The 20,003-nt window shown below is 43.0% G+C and overlaps 2 protein-coding genes across 4 annotated transcripts in view; one reads left to right on the top strand and one right to left on the bottom strand.

Moving 5' to 3' along the window:
• Positions 1–379: 379 nt before the first annotated feature.
• LOC139443339 (monocarboxylate transporter 13-like) lies at positions 380–15,868 on the bottom strand. Of its 3 annotated transcripts, none has more exons than XM_071224317.1 (6): positions 15,831–15,868; positions 7,070–7,264; positions 5,776–5,919; positions 3,196–4,005; positions 1,980–2,030; positions 380–707 (listed from the first exon to the last, which is right to left on the bottom strand). In XM_071224317.1, the coding sequence occupies exons 2-6, from the start codon at positions 7,260–7,262 to the stop codon at positions 535–537; spliced, it is 1,371 nt and encodes a 456-aa protein (XP_071080418.1). In that variant the 5' UTR covers positions 7,263–7,264; positions 15,831–15,868; the 3' UTR covers positions 380–534. The 3 variants fall into 3 exon arrangements, with proteins under 3 accessions (XP_071080418.1, XP_071080420.1, XP_071080419.1); XM_071224318.1 differs by having other exon boundaries at positions 549–730; XM_071224319.1 differs by lacking the exons at positions 7,070–7,264; positions 15,831–15,868 and adding an exon at positions 7,309–7,461.
• Positions 13,175–20,003, top strand: part of LOC139443337 (uncharacterized) — a 22,519-nt gene continuing 15,690 nt past the window's right edge. The window contains exons 1-3 of the mRNA XM_071224316.1: positions 13,175–13,351; positions 17,873–17,917; positions 19,842–19,949. Of these exons, the coding sequence (XP_071080417.1) occupies positions 13,175–13,351; positions 17,873–17,917; positions 19,842–19,949 (330 nt within the window). The remainder of the gene's footprint in view (positions 13,352–17,872; positions 17,918–19,841; positions 19,950–20,003) is intronic.

Genomic DNA, 20,003 nt, shown 5'->3' with positions numbered 1-20,003 from the left:
GGTCACGTTAGAACGACCTTTCATCCGACCAATCAAAGCGTCGCTTACCAGATAATGAAAGTCACAGATGGAATGTGTTTTCTTTAATCACGCAACCTCAAAAACGTTAACACGGGGCATTCCGAACGACAGTTACGGCCCGTACGACTGATTCCGTCATAATTATCGTCTATCTCTCGCTTCCGTGGGATGAACATTTGAACAAGAGTCTGATCACAGTGTCGATCATCGCGACCACTTGTGTCATTCCCAGACAAGCCGAACTGCGATGACTTTCAACGGCATTGTTTGAATATAGTTGCCATAAAACAGATCAACTTGAAAAGTGAGAAGCAGAGGTGCCATTCGTTGTCGGATAAATGCAAAAAAAGGTCTACCTCAGATTTGTCTTGCTATTAATCCTGAAGAAAAGTTATGTGATGTTTTTATTTTTATTAATTTCAGAACATGAGTAAAATCTCACATGATATGACAAAGCTCGATTGTGATTGATTTTTTTTAATAGTGTAAACCAAAGAATTATCCAGTGTAGCGTTACATTGGTATCCCATCGTCTTCCATGGTGATGTCGTGCGTCTTCAGCTGTTCCGTCTCGGCGACAACGTCGATGGTAACGTCCATCCTTTCCACGGCTTTCCATGTTACCGAGTCTCTGTCCCTGAGGGAGATCGGCACCGACACGGCACTACCCAGAAGAAGCGCTGTACCTGGCGCAGGATGTACATGTTAACTGAGGGATGTCAGGAGAAGAGGGTTTTTAGCAGCGAGTTCATTGATCGCCAGTAGTTTTAAATTAGCAAACTAACAAATATGTCATAAGGAAATGACTTAAACCATCTTCCCGAGGCAAGCGTGTCCACTAGCCTATGTCAAAGCCTATTTTCTACCCTTGCGACATCAAAGCCACTTTTCTTTGCTCGACCCTGGCGCCACTTCGCGTAGATTACGAGTTGTGCCCCTTGTAATATAATGAAAACGCGATATCCAATCAGATCGTTGTTCTTATCACAAAGGTGGCGACTACCAAAGGCGACGATCTAGTAGATCAGTGACGAAAACATTCGCGTTTTCATCCCTGACACAAAAAACATAGGCAATCGTTGGGGGCTTTAAAAGATAAAAAAATATATGTTCGAGTCAACAAGAATAGGCAGCGGTAAATCACTTCAAACATAGGTGTACCAGTTGTGAATGTTGATTTTGTGAAACGTTCTCTGATTGGCCTCTCGATATGGGCGATAGTCCAATCATATTTAGCACAGGAAAGTGTGCTTGAAGTGGCAAAGGTGGAAACAAGACTTTGATAATAAGGCTGGTGGATGCTCTTGCCTCGGGACGATGTACTTAAACTTGCCAGGACTGTCATTGGGCGTGGGTGATGTGGCCCTTTCGCTCTTTCATCTTATCCTATTTGTTACATTTGGTTTTGACGTTAATTATTAACGATATGTTGTATGGAGTTTCGTTCTGCCATTATAACATCGATATTCTCCAAAACAACTGCTAGTCAACCTAGTGGTTAAAGCACCGTGGAAATCAATGGCTCGGGTTCAATTCCAAAATCATCGGGGTACAAGTTATGGAGACCATTCCTGGAATGTTCCTAAAAGCGATGCCATAGAACATCACTTACTTGGTTGGTTGGTTTGGTTTGTTGTTTAACGCCGCACTCAGCGATATTCCAGCTACATGACGCGGTCTGTAAATAATCGAGTCTGGACCAGACAATCCAGTGATTGACATCATGAGCATCGATTCACGTAATATGGAAACGATGACATGCATCAACCAAGTCAGCGAACCTGATCACCCGTTAGTCGCCTCTTACAACAAGCATGAGTTGCTGAAGACCTATTCTACCCCGGATCTTCAAGGGTTACATCACTTACTATCAACATCAGGCGTATTCATCTTCATCTGAACTGGTAAGTATAATAAGATAACAATGTAATCAATAAATACATTTGTATAAAACATACCTGCATATATATAACTGTGGGTATAGGTTCCACCACTGTCAACAATTACACCTGCATAAAACAAAAAACAAAAAAAACATTACATAAAAAATGTTTTTGAATACAATCGAGAGCCGGGGGTTAACAATATTCCACTTGTAAAACGGGGTGTCAGCTTTAGGTGGAGGAAAGTTTATACCTGTTAACATACCCAGAGGGAACCAACGATCACACTATTACGTTGTTTAACTGCCTAAGGGACGTAACTCTGCACAACGAATTGAGGCACATCAGATGACCCGGCACCCGTTGCCCCTTTAGAATCGTGATCCAGAGCACCAGCCGAGGTCTCGACCCAGGGAACGTTAATTCTATTATACAATTATTAGCTATACTTACGTAAGAGTTACATTTACTTTAAATCATTGAAGGGGGAGGTCGGGTAGCCTAGTGGTTAAAGCATTCGCTCGTCACGCGGAAGACCCGGGTTCGATTCCCGACATGGGTACGATGTGTGAAGCCCATGTCTGGTGTCCCCCGCCCTGATATTCCTGGAATATTGCTAAAAGCGGCGTAAAACCATACTCACTCACTCAAATCATTGAATCCCTTGGGACCCAGAAAGATCACACCAACTTGAGAGTCTTGATTATCCGACGAAACATGTTCTTTTGGGCATAAATGGCAAAAGAGTGATGAAAATGATTTGAATGGATCGCTGGACACCAATCTCATTAAAATCAGATCTTAGTTCTCGCTACCGCTAAACAAAGATCTGAGGACATCCCATTACGGGTCACGTCAGCACGACCTTTTATCCAGCCAATCAGAGCGTCACTTACCAGATCCTGAAAGTGACAGTCGGAATGTGTTTTCTAGTCATGCAACCTCGAAATATTTAACAGAGGGTATTCCGAACGACAGTTACGGGTTTTATGATTATATCCATACAATCTATGCCATCTATAAGCCATTCCAGAATGTTGTTTTGGTCAGTTTTAAAAATATGTTTCGAAGTGAGTCGCCAGTTTGAAACTAGTGCCGTAAAGCTCGAGATAGCTGCCTTCTGTTTGGCAAATGTCAATTTCTTGTCAGTCATTTCATTGGTCGGTCAATGTTCGCGAAAGGTCGTTCTGACATGACCCATAATGGGATGTCCTCAGATCTTTGGTTAGCGGTAGCGAAAACTACGATCTGATTTTAATGAGATTGGCTGGACACTGAAGTAATGTTTTACCTGCGATGGGCGCCCCAATAAGACAACCAATCCCTGACGTGAAGCACAGTAACCCAAAGCCTATCGCCAGTTTCTCCAGACTAATCAGTTCCGCCGTCAGTGGTGTCATCACTGCATTGATCCCTCCACTGTACAGCCCATACCCTGCTGCATACAGCACCTGGGTCCCGAAAGTTGCAGAGTACAAGGGAAACGTAATGGTGAGTATCCCTATCATTCCCATCATCCCTGTGAGGAGCAGCTCCGGGCCTATATTGGGATCCGACGCTGCAAACCCTGTAAGGAGTCTTGAACAGAGACTTGTGACGCCCATTGCTGTCATCAGTGTTGCAGACGCCATCTTGGACGTTCCTTGCTCTTGGGAGTAATTTGGTAAATGGTATATGGCTGCGGTCTCGCCACAAGAGAAAGCAAAAGTACTGAAAAGATAACACAAAAATGGCCCACTTTTAACAATGCCCATGACGTCTTTGAACGCAGAGGTAATCCTTAATAATTGGTTTCTAACTTGGCTAGAGGATTGTCTTGCAGAGCTACCTATCCCGGCATCTTTTCTGAAGTTGTCCTTTTCAGTTGGTGAGGGCCTCATGAACATCCCAAGGACGAACATGTTAGCCCCCAAAGCTCCCAATACCAGAAACGTCCCTCTCAACATGTAGTTATCAATTAAGAGTCGAATGACCGGAGGACCTACGAACATCCCAAAGGCTGCACCAGATACAGTTATTCCCGACGCCATGGGGCGGTACTTCTTGAAATAGTAGCCACTGACGACGAGAGAGGAAGTCAAGCAAAATCCCATTCCGATTCCTGAAAACACAGAGGATACCAATGGTTGGTTGGTTTGTTGTTTAACGCCGCACTCAGCAATATTCCAGCTATATGACGGAGGTCTGTAAATAATCGAGTCTGGACCAGACAATGCAGTGATTGACATCATGAGCATCGATCCACCCAATTGGGATCGATGACATGCATCAACCAAGTCAGCGAGCCTGACCACCCGATCCCGTTAGTCGCCTCTTACGACAAGCATAGTCGCCTTTTACGGCAAGCATGGGTTGCTGAAGACCTATCCTACCCCGGATCTTCACGGGTCAGGATGCCAATAGAGACACTGTCTTTCAAAACATGTATTTGCAGACGTTTTGCGACAACATGGATCCGATGAATTCTAATATACAGTGATACATCGTAGATCCGGGCGCTACCGTACCCAGTGAAAAAAAAGAAAAGAAGGATTAACAAACATCCGGATTAAGGAATTATTTGTACGTTGTAAGTTTCTTGTTGTTGTTTATACAGGACATAATAGGTTTGTGTGTTGCTTAACGCCGCACTCAGCAATATTTCAGCTTTATGACGGCGGTATGTTAATAATCGAGTTGGACCAGACAATCCAGTGAATGATAACAGCATCGATCTACGCGATTGGGATACGATGACGGGCATCAACCTAGTCAGTGAGCCTAACCACCCGATCCCTAGACTAACGCTTAATATCTGAAAATATATAATTTTGATAGATTGAAAAGGAGTCCAAGTGGGATGGGAGATTCAGAACCTGATGAAAATCTAGACTTATTTCATTTAGGGCTAGGCGGAAGGGAAAATAATATGGTTCAGGGACAGTGAGACAGACTACCGATCCCGTTAGTCGCCTCTTACGATGAGCATGGGTTGCTGTAGACCTATTCTAACCCGGATCTTCATATACCCGGATAAAGGTATTCGGATGGTCAGGATTAAGTACCGTATTTACGAGGTTTCACCATAACTCAAGACAAGCGCCATTTTTTGATTATTTAACATGAATTTATAAAATTGGTCGTGAAACAATGTTACGATGCTATGTGTTTTTCCCAAATGAGGTGAGGTGAGGTGAAATTGGGTTTAGTGAGTGAGTGAGTTGTGTTTAACGCCGCTTTTAACAGTATTCCAGTTACATCGCGGCGTGTCAGCTTAATGTGGGAGGAAAGCCCGAAGTGATGCAGGTCTCAGACGTTTACCAGTTCGGTGAAACCCACGAGCACGGGTATGGTGCTGACAAACCTAGAAACATAATCGGGGCGAACCGGGATTCGAACCCAGAAATTGGGTTTAACGTCGCGTCCAAGATTATTGCACTTATATAGCGACGTGCATGTACATGTGTGATTGTGATTGTGGTTGTCCGGGCTGATGCCGATATATAGTGCCAGCCCACTGAGATACCATGCCGCAGTTTAACATGAATACCCCACTCAGACACAGTATACTGACTCTGAGCCGACCAGTCCTTGTTTTAGCCCCTTAATGTCGAGCGCCAGACAGGGTAACAACAAGTACCATCTGTTAACGTCTTTTGGTATCGAACCCCGGACCTCCCGCTCTCTTTTTCCCCAATGATGGATTACACCATATGTGCAGGCTTTCGCTGACTGAACTTGAGAGGCGCGTTTACGTGGATTGAACGTGCATCTACCTACGTACTGGAAAGGGTTGAAGGGGTAAGGGTGGATGATTAGTTTTAAATCAGCCCTGAAAAGTAGGATAATGACTCAATTAATGACAATGTATTCTACACAGGCGAAATCTTACCTCCGAGAAAGGAAAATGTTACTATGAGGATAGATATATTTGTTGCAAAAAAAGCACAAATCATGCCAGACAGATGACACATTCCACCACAGAAAGCTGCGACTCGGCAGCCATATCTGTTTATGACCCACCCAATCAATGGACCTGAGAAGAGAACAATAGATTTTAGAGAAATAATTTTTCTTGAAACCTGTTACTACAATCTACATCTCGTGTAACTACGACAGTTTACATATATTGTTCTGCTGCCAAATAAAGTAATATATCTATAGGATGTAAGGGCTTTACATATGATGACATATTAGCAAGAATGATAGGACAGAAGACTCTGGTGTAAATTGTGTCCGACGTTCATTTTTGTCCTTACAAAATATAATGAGAGTGTGAGTGAGTGAGTTGGGTTTAACGCCGCTTTTAACAGTATTCCAGTTATATCACGGCGTGTCAGCTCAATGTAGAAGGAAAGCCCAAAGTGATGCAGGTCGCAGACGTTTACCACTTCGGTGAAACCCACGAGCACGGGTATTGTGCTGACAAACCAAGAAACATAATCGGGGCGAACCGGGATTCGAAACCACAATCATAGGTTTCTGGTGTGCCCAAGGGACGCAACTCTGCACAGCGAATCGCGGCGCCTTAGACGACTGGGCCAGCCGTGCCCCCTATAATGAGAGACTGAGTTGGGTTCAACGCCGCTTGGGTTTCATTCATAGCATGCCGTGTCGGCTATATTTTGGAGGAAAGACAAAATGTAAACATGTAACAAGGAATCAAAATCGGAGCAAATATCAGAATAGGATCGACGACCAGCAGAACCTACGACGAAGGGACGCAACTCTGCTTGGCACAGGATATAATTACCACAGATGGCAATTTATGTGTGAAAGATGATCAGTAAACCCATACAATGGCGTTAAGACTGGTACGTGAAGGGACCATACTCACAAGATCTACCCATCTTTTAATCATTCAGATTAATTTATTAATCAATTCGAAGCCAAACCCCATCTACGTTAAATATGAAACTTTTGAAAGAAATTTCTATTCTAAATGTACGCGCAATAGATAATCAAAATCAACAGAAATTGGTGTTCATATTGGAATCCAAGATGGCCGCCCAAATTTCGGATAAACAATGTATTTGTTTATATTTTTTGGGGGAAAGAGACATGAATGGGTTCATCAGAGCAAACTGGAGCTAATATGCCTAAAACATCGTGCAAATTCGCCCAATATCACGAATAGGGGTGGATGTATTCACGAAATCTTATGTATTTAGTCTCAATAAACGAACCAGAAAGAGTCAACGCTGCTGTGTAAATGGAGCCGACCCACGAGACTCTCGTGAGATCACTATCAATCTCGTCCAGTAGGGCGGCCATTATTATTCCCAGTGAATACACATGGAAGCCTGTTAGAAGCATCCCGCAGAAGGAGACGCCAAGGATCACCCACGCCCAGCCCCCGTCGATGTCGGACTGGGACATCCCTAAAATCAATAAACAATACTGAGAAACAACACAACTCAATAACCTTTCATGCACCATTCTTTACAGTTCGCCGTGACGAGCCAACGCTTTAACCACAAGGCTACTCCACCACCCCTTGCTTCACAGGGACACACATTTATTTTTTCGTTTCACGGGCCCGTCGCCCCTACTGAAAAGCAGCTGGAAAAGAAATAAAATAAACATAATATATATATTATATATATAGAGAGAGAGAGAGAATCTCACCCGAGTGTCTTTTGATATCAAACATATTAACACGAGTTGATTAAAGTGGAAAAATTCCGAGGCTTGCCGAGGATTTTTGCCACTTTTATCAACGAGTGTTGCTATGTTTCATATCAAAAGACACGAGGGTGAGATTTTATTTATCATCCAACATCATTCTTCCAACTTCTTCAGTTTGTAGACAGTAATTAGCAGTGTCTTCAGTGTAAAAAGTACTGCTAACAGCATCAGTAGCAGAGCCATCAGTGATGTCATTTGATTGTGACGTCATGGTTACCAGTGATGTCACAATGGTCTGCAAAGCATTGTGCTGTAATTTCATTGCAGCGATATCTACAGTGTAGATATCGCTTGATCTAAACCTGTGGGAGCCAGTTTGGGATGATATATATATATATATATATATATAGAATACTAAACGAGCTCCCGTGTAATACCAATTTTATGAAACGAGTGAATAGTTCTGGTATCTGACGATCAAAACACGTCAAAAGTTGAAACGTATGAATTTAATATCTTACAATGGTCCACCTTTAGAATTCAGGCGTTCGTCCCACAAAATTATCGTAGTGCTAAGGCTATCACAACTCATATAATTTAACTTAGACTAACGACTGTCGTTGCGCTAGAGTACGATCGCCTTGCGAAACAATGCCATGTGACGTCAGCCTAGCAACAAGGTTGCTGGGGTCATCGAGTGTGCATAAGCTCCTCCCAGTGATATATCATCTCCACACACAATGTCGTTGAATACGCCAAGGGATGTTGAGAGCTTTCAATATTTGTTCGTGAAACGGGTTCCGAGAGTACATAAGCACGCGTTTTGGTATTACACAATGTGTAATAAAGCTGTATGTTTATTAAATCTTCTTCTCGTAATTTACTAACTGCAATGGTATATTAACATTGCTAGTAGTAGGTTTTACTAACTTTAATAAAATCTCGTTTCTTGGTCATTCTACGCTCCCTGTTGACAGCTTCTGAATATAGTTTGCAAAAGGAACAGAGTGTGTCTTGAAGAACGTGAATTAAACTTGCTTGGACTGTACGTTGAGCAATGGAGCGGAAATCTGACGTTGCCTGAGCTCTCCTCTATTGTTTTATATGTAAATAAGTTTCAAACTGTCTCTATCTGCCACTGAAAAACGGTGAAGCTCTCGGCTTACACAAATAAGCACTTCCCGATATCTTCTCAGATTATTACTTATTGAGTGCCCATAGATTATAACTCGGGATCACCCTGCATTAGTCAGACAACATACTATTTCAACCTTTAACCTCAGCCTCAGTTTATCTCACAGTATCAACGGTTGCACTGTCAACCGCAATTATTCCTCAATTTCTTCCAAACATCTCGCATTCACGGACGCGCATGTTCCTTTGGTGTGAGTGAGTTGGGTTTAACGCCGCTTTTAACAGTATTCCAGTTATATCGCGGCGTGTCAGCTTAATGTGGGAGGAAAGCCCGAAGTCATGCAGGTCTGAGACGTTGGAATTGGAATCGATCGTAGTGCCACCAGTGGCTATTTCGAGTTATGTCCCTTCTGTGTTTTTCCTCCAGATTCCACTTTTCATATAACTTGCATTTGCCTCAAACAAAATGGCGGCGCCCAATCAAAACGATTTGATCATTTATCAAGGTCTATCTTGTAATAAAATGACCTCGCGAAGTGCATCAAATTACTTGAGCACCTTGATTAAAGATTAAAGATTTGGACATATCTGTCCACGTCAAGTTGACGGTGAAGGTGCTTTGCAAATCCTGCAATCGACCGAAATCTGTACGGCAGTTTAAGAAACGGATGTCGATTGCGTTACGCGATTTTGATTTGATTCGGCAAGGGTGGAAACTGGACTTTTATGGTCAGTTAGCCCCCATGCCTCGGGAAGATGTGTCTCCACTAAAAGTGAGTGTTACGAACCTATTCTGTACCGGCTCTCCACAGGGAGCGAGTGTTGGGGACTTATTCTGTACCGGCACTCCACAGGAAGTGAGTGTTGGGGACCTATTCTGTACCGGCTCTCCACAGGAAGTGAGTGTTGGGGACCTATTCTGTACCGGCTCTCCACAGGAAGTGAGTGTTGGGGGCCTATTCTGTACCGGCTCTCCACAGGTAGCGAGTACTGGGGACCTATTCTGTACCGGCTCTCCACAGGAAGTGAGTGTTGGGGACTTATTCTGTACCGGCTCTCCACAGGAAGTGAGTGTTGGGGGCCTATTCTGTACCGGCTCTCCACAAGTAGCGAGTACTGGGGACCTATTCTGTACCGGCTCTCCACAGGAAGCGAGTGTTGGGGACCTATTCTATACCGGCTCTCCACAGGGAGTGAGTGTTGGGGACCTATTCTGTACCGGCTCTCCACAGGAAGTGAGTGTTGGGGACCTATTCTGTACCGGCTCTCCACAGGAAGTGAGTGTTGGGGGCCTATTCTGTACCGGCTCTCCACAGGTAGCGAGTACTGGGGACCTATTCTGTACCGGCTCTCCACAGGAAGTGAGTGTTGGGGACTTATTCTGTACCGGCTCTCCACAGGAAGTGAGTGTTGGGGGCCTATTCTGTACCGGCTCTCCACAAGTAGCGAGTACTGGGGACCTATTCTGTACCGGCTCTCCACAGGAAGCGAGTGTTGGGGACCTATTCTATGACGGCTCTCCACAAGTAGCGAGTACTGGGGACCTATTCTGTACCGGCTCTCCACAGGGAGCGAGTGTTGGGGACTTATTCTGTACCGGCTCTCCACAGGAAGTGAGTGTTGGGGGCCTATTCTGTACCGGCTCTCCACGGGGAGCGAGTGTTGGGGACTTATTCTGTACCGGCTCTCCACAGGAAGTGAGTGTTGGGGGCCTATTCTGTACCGGCTCTCCACGGGGAGCGAGTGTTGGGGACCTATTCTGTACCGGCTCTCCACAGGGAGCGAGTGTTGGGGACCTATTCTGTACCGGCTCTCCACAGGAAGTGAGTGTTGGGGACCTATTCTGTACCGGCTCTCCACAGGAAGTGAGTGTTGGGGACCTATTCTGTACCGGCTCTCCACAGGAAGTGAGTGTTGGGGCCTATTCTGTACCGGCTCTCCACAGGGAGCGAGTGTTGGGGACCTATTCTGTACCGGCTCTCCACAGGGAGCGAGTGTTGGGGACCTATTCTGTACCGGCTCTCCACAGGAAGTGAGTGTTGGGGACCTATTCTGTACCGGCTCTCCACAGGAAGTGAGTGTTGGGGACTTATTCTGTACCGGCTCTCCACAGGTAGCGAGTACTGGGGACCTATTCTGTACCGGCTCTCCACAGGAAGTGAGTGTTGGGGGCCTATTCTGTACCGGCACTCCACAGGAAGTGAGTGTTGGGGACCTATTCTGTACCGGCTCTCCACAGGAAGTGAGTGTTGGGGACCTATTCTGTACCGGCTCTCCACAGGAAGTGAGTGTTGGGGACTTATTCTGTACCGGCTCTCCACAGGTAGCGAGTACTGGGGACCTATTCTGTACCGGCTCTCCACAGGTAGCGAGTACTGGGGACCTATTCTGAACCGGCACTCCACAGGAAGTGAGTGTTGGGGACCTATTCTGTACCGGCTCTCCACAGGAAGTGAGTGTTGGGGACCTATTCTGTACCGGCTCTCCACAGGAAGTGAGTGTTGGGGGCCTATTCTGTACCGGCTCTCCACAGGTAGCGAGTACTGGGGACCTATTCTGTACCGGCTCTCCACAGGAAGTGAGTGTTGGGGACTTATTCTGTACCGGCTCTCCACAGGAAGTGAGTGTTGGGGGCCTATTCTGTACCGGCTCTCCACAAGTAGCGAGTACTGGGGACCTATTCTGTACCGGCTCTCCACAGGAAGCGAGTGTTGGGGACCTATTCTATACCGGCTCTCCACAGGGAGTGAGTGTTGGGGACCTATTCTGTACCGGCTCTCCACAGGAAGTGAGTGTTGGGGACCTATTCTGTACCGGCTCTCCACAGGAAGTGAGTGTTGGGGGCCTATTCTGTACCGGCTCTCCACAGGTAGCGAGTACTGGGGACCTATTCTGTACCGGCTCTCCACAGGAAGTGAGTGTTGGGGACTTATTCTGTACCGGCTCTCCACAGGAAGTGAGTGTTGGGGGCCTATTCTGTACCGGCTCTCCACAAGTAGCGAGTACTGGGGACCTATTCTGTACCGGCTCTCCACAGGAAGCGAGTGTTGGGGACCTATTCTATACCGGCTCTCCACAGGGAGTGAGTGTTGGGGACCTATTCTGTACCGGCTCTCCACGGGGAGCGAGTGTTGGGGACCTATTCTGTACCGGCTCTCCACAGGAAGTGAGTGTTGGGGACTTATTCTGTACCCATATGCAGCGTGTGTCTCATGGGCTGTATATATGATATAGCGCATAATCATTCATCCCTTAGCTATTCGAGAAATATTTCAACGTAGGAAACCTGTCATAACTGTCTACATACAACACAGTAATGTATCCTGTGCATGTACCTTGCTAACACCTGAGCACCTGCCATACTACCCCAGTAACCAGTCAGGTGGTGGCAGTACGCACCCACCACTCAATACACGGCAATGTATTTGTGCCGTGCGGCAACACAGGGTCTTTAATGGGTGATTTAGTACGTTCATTGTACAGCTGATTAACCTGGATTATGTACTTGGTAGTTGTTACATGTTACCTATCTTGTAGCCATGTAGGTAATGATATACCTCTAACGCGGTGACGAGACCCGGGAACGGTCATAGATAATACTTGCGATAAGACCGTTCTGATTGTAAGCCCTGTACGCGTTCAGATTGAACTCGATATAGGATTGTTAATTCAATACACATTTCTTTCAGTAGTGCTTATTGAAAACGAATGTTTTTTTCAATGGTGGTTATTTCAAAGCACTGCGTAGTAAATTTCATCTCAATATTATAATTCATTTTTCTTTATTGATAATTTTCATCACCAGTAAATGGAAAAGTGAGTGTCTGTTGAAACAGAATTACATGTGTCATCCATTATTTAAATCGGTAAAATAAATATACATGTTTGTAAACGACCTTTATCCATGCCATGTACCTTCATGAAAAAATCATATCAACTGCACGATGCTCTTTAATCAAGTGATCGTTTGACCCCCCGAAAAAGGTTATACATGTTCTTTATTAACGTGTCAACAGTTAAAGCGAACACAGTTTACACAAGATAAACCTAATTAATATCTTATTCATTATTATTTTTATCCATTTTTTCATGTTATACAGTATTGAGATTATTAATTTGCGCAATAGAAACAGTCTATTTGCGTGTATCATGTATATACAATAAGATGGTACACTTAAAGTTGTTTGGTTATATTTATGTGATGATGATGATGATAATAATAATAATAATAATAATAATAATAATAATAATAATAATAATAATAATAATAATAATAATAATGAACAAGATTACGAGAATCTTTAACGATCGGCCAGCGGATAATCTCGAGAGCGGATTAGCGTGACGTTGCGAAGTGACGTCACAATAGGAACAATAAAAAGATGGTGGATTAGCTCTAGTTGGGTCGCTAAGCCCTTCGAGTTTGATTACTTCACGCGTGTTTGTATTCAATGGCAAAATGTAACGTAGCGGAGATTTTCCCAGCGTTTCATGCTAGGGGAGGTAGCCGGGACGGGTAGAACGTTAAGATGGAAGCTCTGGCTGACCGAAGAAGGCGACTCTATGGACTGGATCGGTCCCTGGCTAGACAAGAGATAGTGCAAACACTCACTAAAAGCCACGTTCTTCAAGACGGAGAATATAACTACACAAACGAAACACTGAAGGACGGGATCTGGCAAACAAGCGCTAAACGAGATTTTCCGGTGAGAACTGTCAAATCTTTACTTTAGTTTACAATATTTTTCGGTTATTTTTATTTATATTGTGGAGAGACATGCCGGTCCCTGCCCTTGTTTACTACCATTCGGTTTCGATATGAGGAGGATTTTAAAAATCTCTCTGACACCTTTTGATCCCTGTCGTTAAACAAATAAGTTTTTTATCAAATGAAAACCCCCAACGTATTTTAATTTCTTTGATACAGGGACATATTCCCATTTTTGGAATATTTTAATATAATTTCGACTTGTTATAATTCTTCCATTTTTTATTGTATAGTATAGATCATTAAAGATAACAATAATACGAATACAGTCATTTACATGCCATTTACATGTGTTGATAATAAATATATGCCCCTCACTGGAATTCCGAGGGGCACTGGGGTAGCCTAGTGGTTGAAGCGTTGGCTCGTCAAGCCGAAGACCCGGGTTCGATTCCCCACATGGGTACAATGTGTGAAGCACATTTTCCGGTGTCTCCCGCCGTGATATTGCTGAATAGTGTTAGTTATGGTGTCTTTTGTTGCCGTATACGGTGTCATATGACACCGTATACGGCAACTACAGACATCATAACGAATTTATTATCACGAAGAGTTTACACTATTTGGTATTTTTGTCTTTGTATCTTTTCAAAATGAAAACTTGAGACTTACAACGGTATAAACGTTAACGACAGGACCAGTATATATGTTTCCGATACAACGCTTTAATATAACCATAAACGTTAACAATGGAATATAAAATGCACTAAATGTGAACGTTAAAGTATTATAGCTAAAATTGATAGAATTATCATAAAAATGCCCGCATGTTTACAGAAATCTGCGGGCCACTGTTACTTGAAAGCAGTCCGCTTTCCCCTAACGACGGACTGCTGTCTGTTCTATTGCTATGTGAAGTCATTGCCATCACGTTTCTTATTTGTGACGTCATCCTATATTATGTTCTATGACTATGCTATTTGTAACACAGTGACCTCCTTTGTAAACTTTTTTCTCTATAATTGTTATTATTAAAGTCACGAATGTGGTTTCTTTAAACATTAATGTCTTTGCTTATCACAATTAATTATATTGAAACACAAAACAGTGTCGAATAACGATTTTCTGTACCAGAATTTCATGTGAAATATGTGAGGTGGGTGTTAGAAAATCCAAAATGGCTGTTACTGTGGTATGCGGTCTCATATTATAAGGGTAACGCTATTTTTCAGGGCATTATCATTTGCAGAAGCCCGAGGTCTTCCATTTACTGCCCGACGAAGGAGGGCTTCTGCAAATGATAATGCCCTGAAAAATAGCGTTACCGTTATTATAGCTAAAATGGATGGAATTTGTTATCAAATAAAAAGAAACAATATGGGTTTTGAAACATTTACTGCAATCAATACGAATGTCACTGACCCACGTTTACAAATATGGAAACGTCATATAACAAACCAGATGACGTCACTATTGAACGTGACGTCACCTATCCCTATCCTATGACGTCAGCTAACATGACGTGATAATGGCCCGTCGTCAAGCAATATGAAGGCATTATCAAGTTACAGTGGCCCGCTCATTTCTTATAACAAGCGGGCGGTTTAATGATAATTCGGATAATTCTATCCATTTTAGCTGTAATAGGTCAGTAACAACCATCTTGGATTTTTACTGACGGTATACGGGCTCATATGGGGTTAGTAGTTAGTAGTAGATGATTGGACAATCTCACTTTGAGGCATAATAATGCTGAAAGCGGCGTAAAACCATACTCATATACTCATTGTCATACAAGGCCAGAATTTGTCCCCTGCAACTTTCTGTGCTGATCTTAATCGCGACTTCACTGTCTTGGTTGACAGGTGCCCTAGTACCCAGACGGCGTGGATCGTTGCTCATAATATCAATCGCTGGATTATCTGGTCCTGACACTATTATTTACAGGCCGTCGTGATATGAACAGGAAATTCAGGAATAGTTATTGATGATCCTTACGACTTCGAGTTAACGAGGTGTTACGTCGCATTCAAGATTACTGCACATGTGCGCGTGCGTGCGTGTGTGCGTGCGTGCGTGCGTGCGTGCGTTTGTACTTATTCGGAATAATGTTACAGTGCTAGCCCACTGAGATACAATGTCTCAGTTATAACCTGAATACCCCACTCAGACGCAGTATACTGATTCCGAGCCGAGAAGTCCTTGTTTCAGCCCCTTAATGCCGAGTGCCAGGCACGGTAACAACAAGTACTACATTCTAACCCCTTTTGGTATGACGCGAAACACCGACCGTCTGTTCTCCAGGCAGACGCTCTATCCACGAGGCCGCGAAGGCGATCCAACAGGCACAATTAGTGAGTGAGTGAGTGAGTGAGTGAGTGAGTGAGTTGGTTGTACATCGCGGTAATCAAGTTATATCACGGTGTTATAGGAATCGTAATTAACGTTGTCTTTGTATCAAGATCAATATACCTTACCTTTCACGTGTCACAACAAGGGGACACCTCTTTGTAATCTCTGTGGATGCCTATTATCAACCTGATAACAAACTCCTGTGTCCATATACAATCAGGGTAACCAGTTAGTTCTTGATTGAACAAGATCGTAAAAGTAGACGCGCTCACGAGTTGAGTGGTGTGTGAATACCGTATTTCCTTTATAAATACGGTACTCTGATTATTGCTATGTCTAGACGTCTGCCTCATCCGTGATTTAAATGACATTTTACCCAGATGCTAATATTTGGTTTACTGGACGCATATTTAGCACATATTTTCATTTCAGTAAGTGAGTAAAATTATAGTCACGTCGGCAATACGTCACATTATGCGCACTAGTCTCGTCACAATATGGGCCGCGTTAGATTGTTCACTATTTTTTAGTACAAATCCAGTGTGGATTCCTGATCAGACTAGGCCCCTAAGATCTGAGTCCTGTCAAGATTCAGGGTTATAATTGATCTTCAGCAACGCATGCATGTCTCAAGAGGCGACTCTGGGGATCGGGTGGTCAGGCTCGCGAACTTTGTTGATGCATGTCATGGCATCCCAGGCTCTGTGACTTGGCTGATGTCATCACACCCCGACTGAGATGGACACCGCTTATCGTCCACGGCATCTTCCTGTGACATTGGCATTTCGTGACTCGGTCGTAGCTGGCGCCACCAGTGGCTATTTCGAGTAATGTCCCTTCTATGTCCCTCCTATTGAACAATCAGATTCCACTTTTCATACAATTTGCCTTTGCCTCCAACAAAATGGCGGCGCCCAGTCAAACGATCCGCTCAAATTACATATGCCTCGCTTTTTAGGAAAATATATATCTTTGCAGATTATATTACAATTGTCAAAAGAAGACAGCTTGTTATTTCTTATTATTTACCAAAAGTAACAATTGATCAACTATTTTCATTTTGGAAAAAAATGGAGCTTCTAAACATTCAAAAAACAAAAACAACTTAACATTCAAACAAACGTCAATCGATATGATAACACTTGTCACGCAGCTTACAGCTATAGCAACATATCCCCAGCTGTCGCACAGGGACGTACATACCATACTCAGACAGCGGTGACATACATGCTGTGTTTGAATGTCGGCGGAGAGTTAGATTACGTACCTGCTTTAACAAAAGGACGTCAGTAACCTCAGGACCACATTACTTTTCCCAATTCAAGACACAGCGTCCCAAACGTGCACTCGATATCAGCCGGAAGTGACGTCAAGTTGTTTCGTGTGTTTTACATGTCAGTCATGCCATCACACGGCACGTGTTCTCCTCTAGTCCGCGGCCTTACGTCAATATTAACTATGATATCGCATGGTCGATAGGTTGTTTTTTTATATTTTTTTGTTTGTTTGTTGTTTAACGCCGCACTCAGCAATATTACAGCTATATGGCGGCGGTCTGTAAGTAATCCAGTGATTGACATCATGAGCATCGTTCCACGCAATTGGGATACGGTGACATGCATCAACCAAGTCAGAGAGCCTGACCACCTGATCCCGTTAGTCGCCTTTTAAGGCAAGCATGGGTTGCTAAAGGCATATTTTACCCCGGACCTTAACGGGTTGCACTTTTTTATAACTCGGTATACTTAATACACGGTATATTTAAATAATATAAATTCTATTTCGTTCCAACGATTGCTTTGTCACTCAGACAAATTAATACATTGGGGTTCCCATTAATTGCTAGAGTTTTTATTTCGGTTACCCGAACTATTATTTACTTTTCAAGAATTATTATATTGTCTCTCCGAACTGTTATTTTGTTGATTCAAATGGTTCTCTTCCATCGTGACTTGTCCCATTATGATTAGCAGACACTGAACCCTGAAGTACGAGTATAAAGTACGTGACGGCCATCTATAAATGATTGAGTCTGGTCCAGACAACTCAGTGATTGACATTATGAGCATCGCTCAACGCAATTTGGATACGATGACATGCATCAAACAAGACCGACCGATCGCGTTAGTCGCCCCTGGTTATAATTATATATTTCTTGTTTTTACAGGGCACTGAGCTAGACCGCGATCATGTTGCCGCCGGGGTTGGTCAGGTAAGGTATTCACTTTAGTATATACATATGAATGAAATACTGGAATTTATCAGTGACGATAGATCAAGTTATCAGTCACTAGTGACTGATATAAACAAGGTGCCGGAGAAGCGCCCGCTTGAATTTTCCGAGAATTGAACTTTCCTAATTTAATTCATGACAGCAAGCAACGATGTTTCAGATAAAATGTTCGGGGTTCTATAAATGTGTTTATGTCAACTTTCATTCTTATCTGTGAGAAAATTTGATCAAATTTGGAGGATTTTGTAAGCCTGGAGAGCGCTCAGCTGATCGTTCGACATGGTCACAGCACTAACTGTTCATGTATTCCTACGCCATTAAAATAATCGCTGTTTGAAAATGATTTCTGTTTTCATTTTAAACAGGTATGTTTAATTATGACAAACAAAAATGTCCACGGAACTTAATACTCGATATGAAATAATATATTTCGCATAACATATATTAACAGGGATAGTTTTATTCACGAACTATATTCTTTTCGCAAACCCCCTGTATACGGCGGTGGTAAAGGGGCGACAGGGAGAACTTAGTAATTTATCAGACACTGTTTTGGAAAACATATAAAAATTGCAAGTAATAAAAATAAAACGTATATGATAAATAAAAAATTCAATGTGTCACTCTGCGTCACTCGTGAAAATATTAGACTCTCCCCACTTCACTCGATGAGATAAAAGTGGTATTTGAGAAAACACATTAATTATCCTCTATTTATTACCCATAGAGTTAGAAATAACCGAGTTCATAAAAATTGCATGTGCACTAGAATAAAATATTAATTCTCACGCACCAGTGTGTTGCTTCAGTCATCCGAAAGGCATTGTTGACGTCATTCGAATCTCATTGTGACGTAAGTCGGACCGACGTCACACTAGACGTCATAGCTGAAGATTGTGACGTCATTCGACAATTTGTGGTTTTCTGGGACAGTGGTAGTGATCAATGCATTTTTTCTAAAGGGGAGCTCAAAAGGATTAAGAAATAATGGGTAATAAAGGAAATATTACACTCGACTGTGTGTCATACTGATTTTACGAAACTCGTGTAAGAATTCACGTATTACCATCGCTCCCACTTGGGAAATACAAGAATTCTGACACTCGTTTCGTAAAATCAGCATGCCACACATGCTCGTTTAATAATCTCTATACAGTGTATGGAGTGAAAGAGTTTAGCCAAACGTCACTATGAATACTGTTTCAGTCATGCCACGACTCAGCTCATCAATGTAGAAAAGTCCGAAACGAATGTCATAGACTTTTACAATGACAACGGTACGGTCATCTCAGATTAATGATAATAAACGGTGCGATATAGGGATTCGAACATATAGGATCAACGGATCCTGACATCTAAGGGAAGTAACACTTATCGTTTCTGCAGTGGATACAGGTCTACCTGTGGCCATGTTTCGCCTCTAATCCAAACTGCTGCAATTATTACCAATGATTTTAGGGGCTGTTGTGTACCCTAGAGGTTAAAGTGTTCGCTCTTCACGCCGAAGACCTGGTTCGATTCCCCAAATGGGTGCAGTGTGGAAAGCCAACTTCTGATGTCCCCCGTGATATTGTTGCAATATTACTGAAAGCGGCGTATTACCGTATATACTCACTCACTAATAATATTACTGCTACATTGACTCCTGCTTGATTATGGTATAAGAATCTACATCGGAGCGTCACTATATGCAATAAACCATTTTGTCCTTGTACGTCTGTCCATGTGGTATTGTACAGGGTTACGAAAACGTCGAATCATGATTTAATAAACATCCTAAAAGATTTTTCTTTTTTTTTAAATTATATTTTTTTGAATTTAAAAACATAAACTTGTGTACAAATGTCTTCGTTTCATCAAGTGTTGTATAAACTTGAGAGACAAAGTTGTGATGCTGTTGCAGCTCGATCATCACTTCCACCTTGGCAATGACTCGGGATCGAACCTCCCGACAAAAACCTACCAAGGCAGCACCACCAAAGACGACTTCGACACCAAGTCGTTCTCGAAGGTATAGTAATAATTTATATTATTACAGTGAACGATGAGCATGTTATCCTCGACT

Source organism: Haliotis cracherodii, unplaced genomic scaffold (genome assembly GCF_022045235.1).
Source record: "Haliotis cracherodii isolate W230 unplaced genomic scaffold, xgHalCrac1.p SCAF_5, whole genome shotgun sequence".
Taxonomy (NCBI): Eukaryota; Metazoa; Mollusca; class Gastropoda; order Lepetellida; family Haliotidae; genus Haliotis; species Haliotis cracherodii.
Note: the sequence above shows the minus strand (reverse complement) of the source record. Positions and strands in the feature narration are given on the sequence as shown.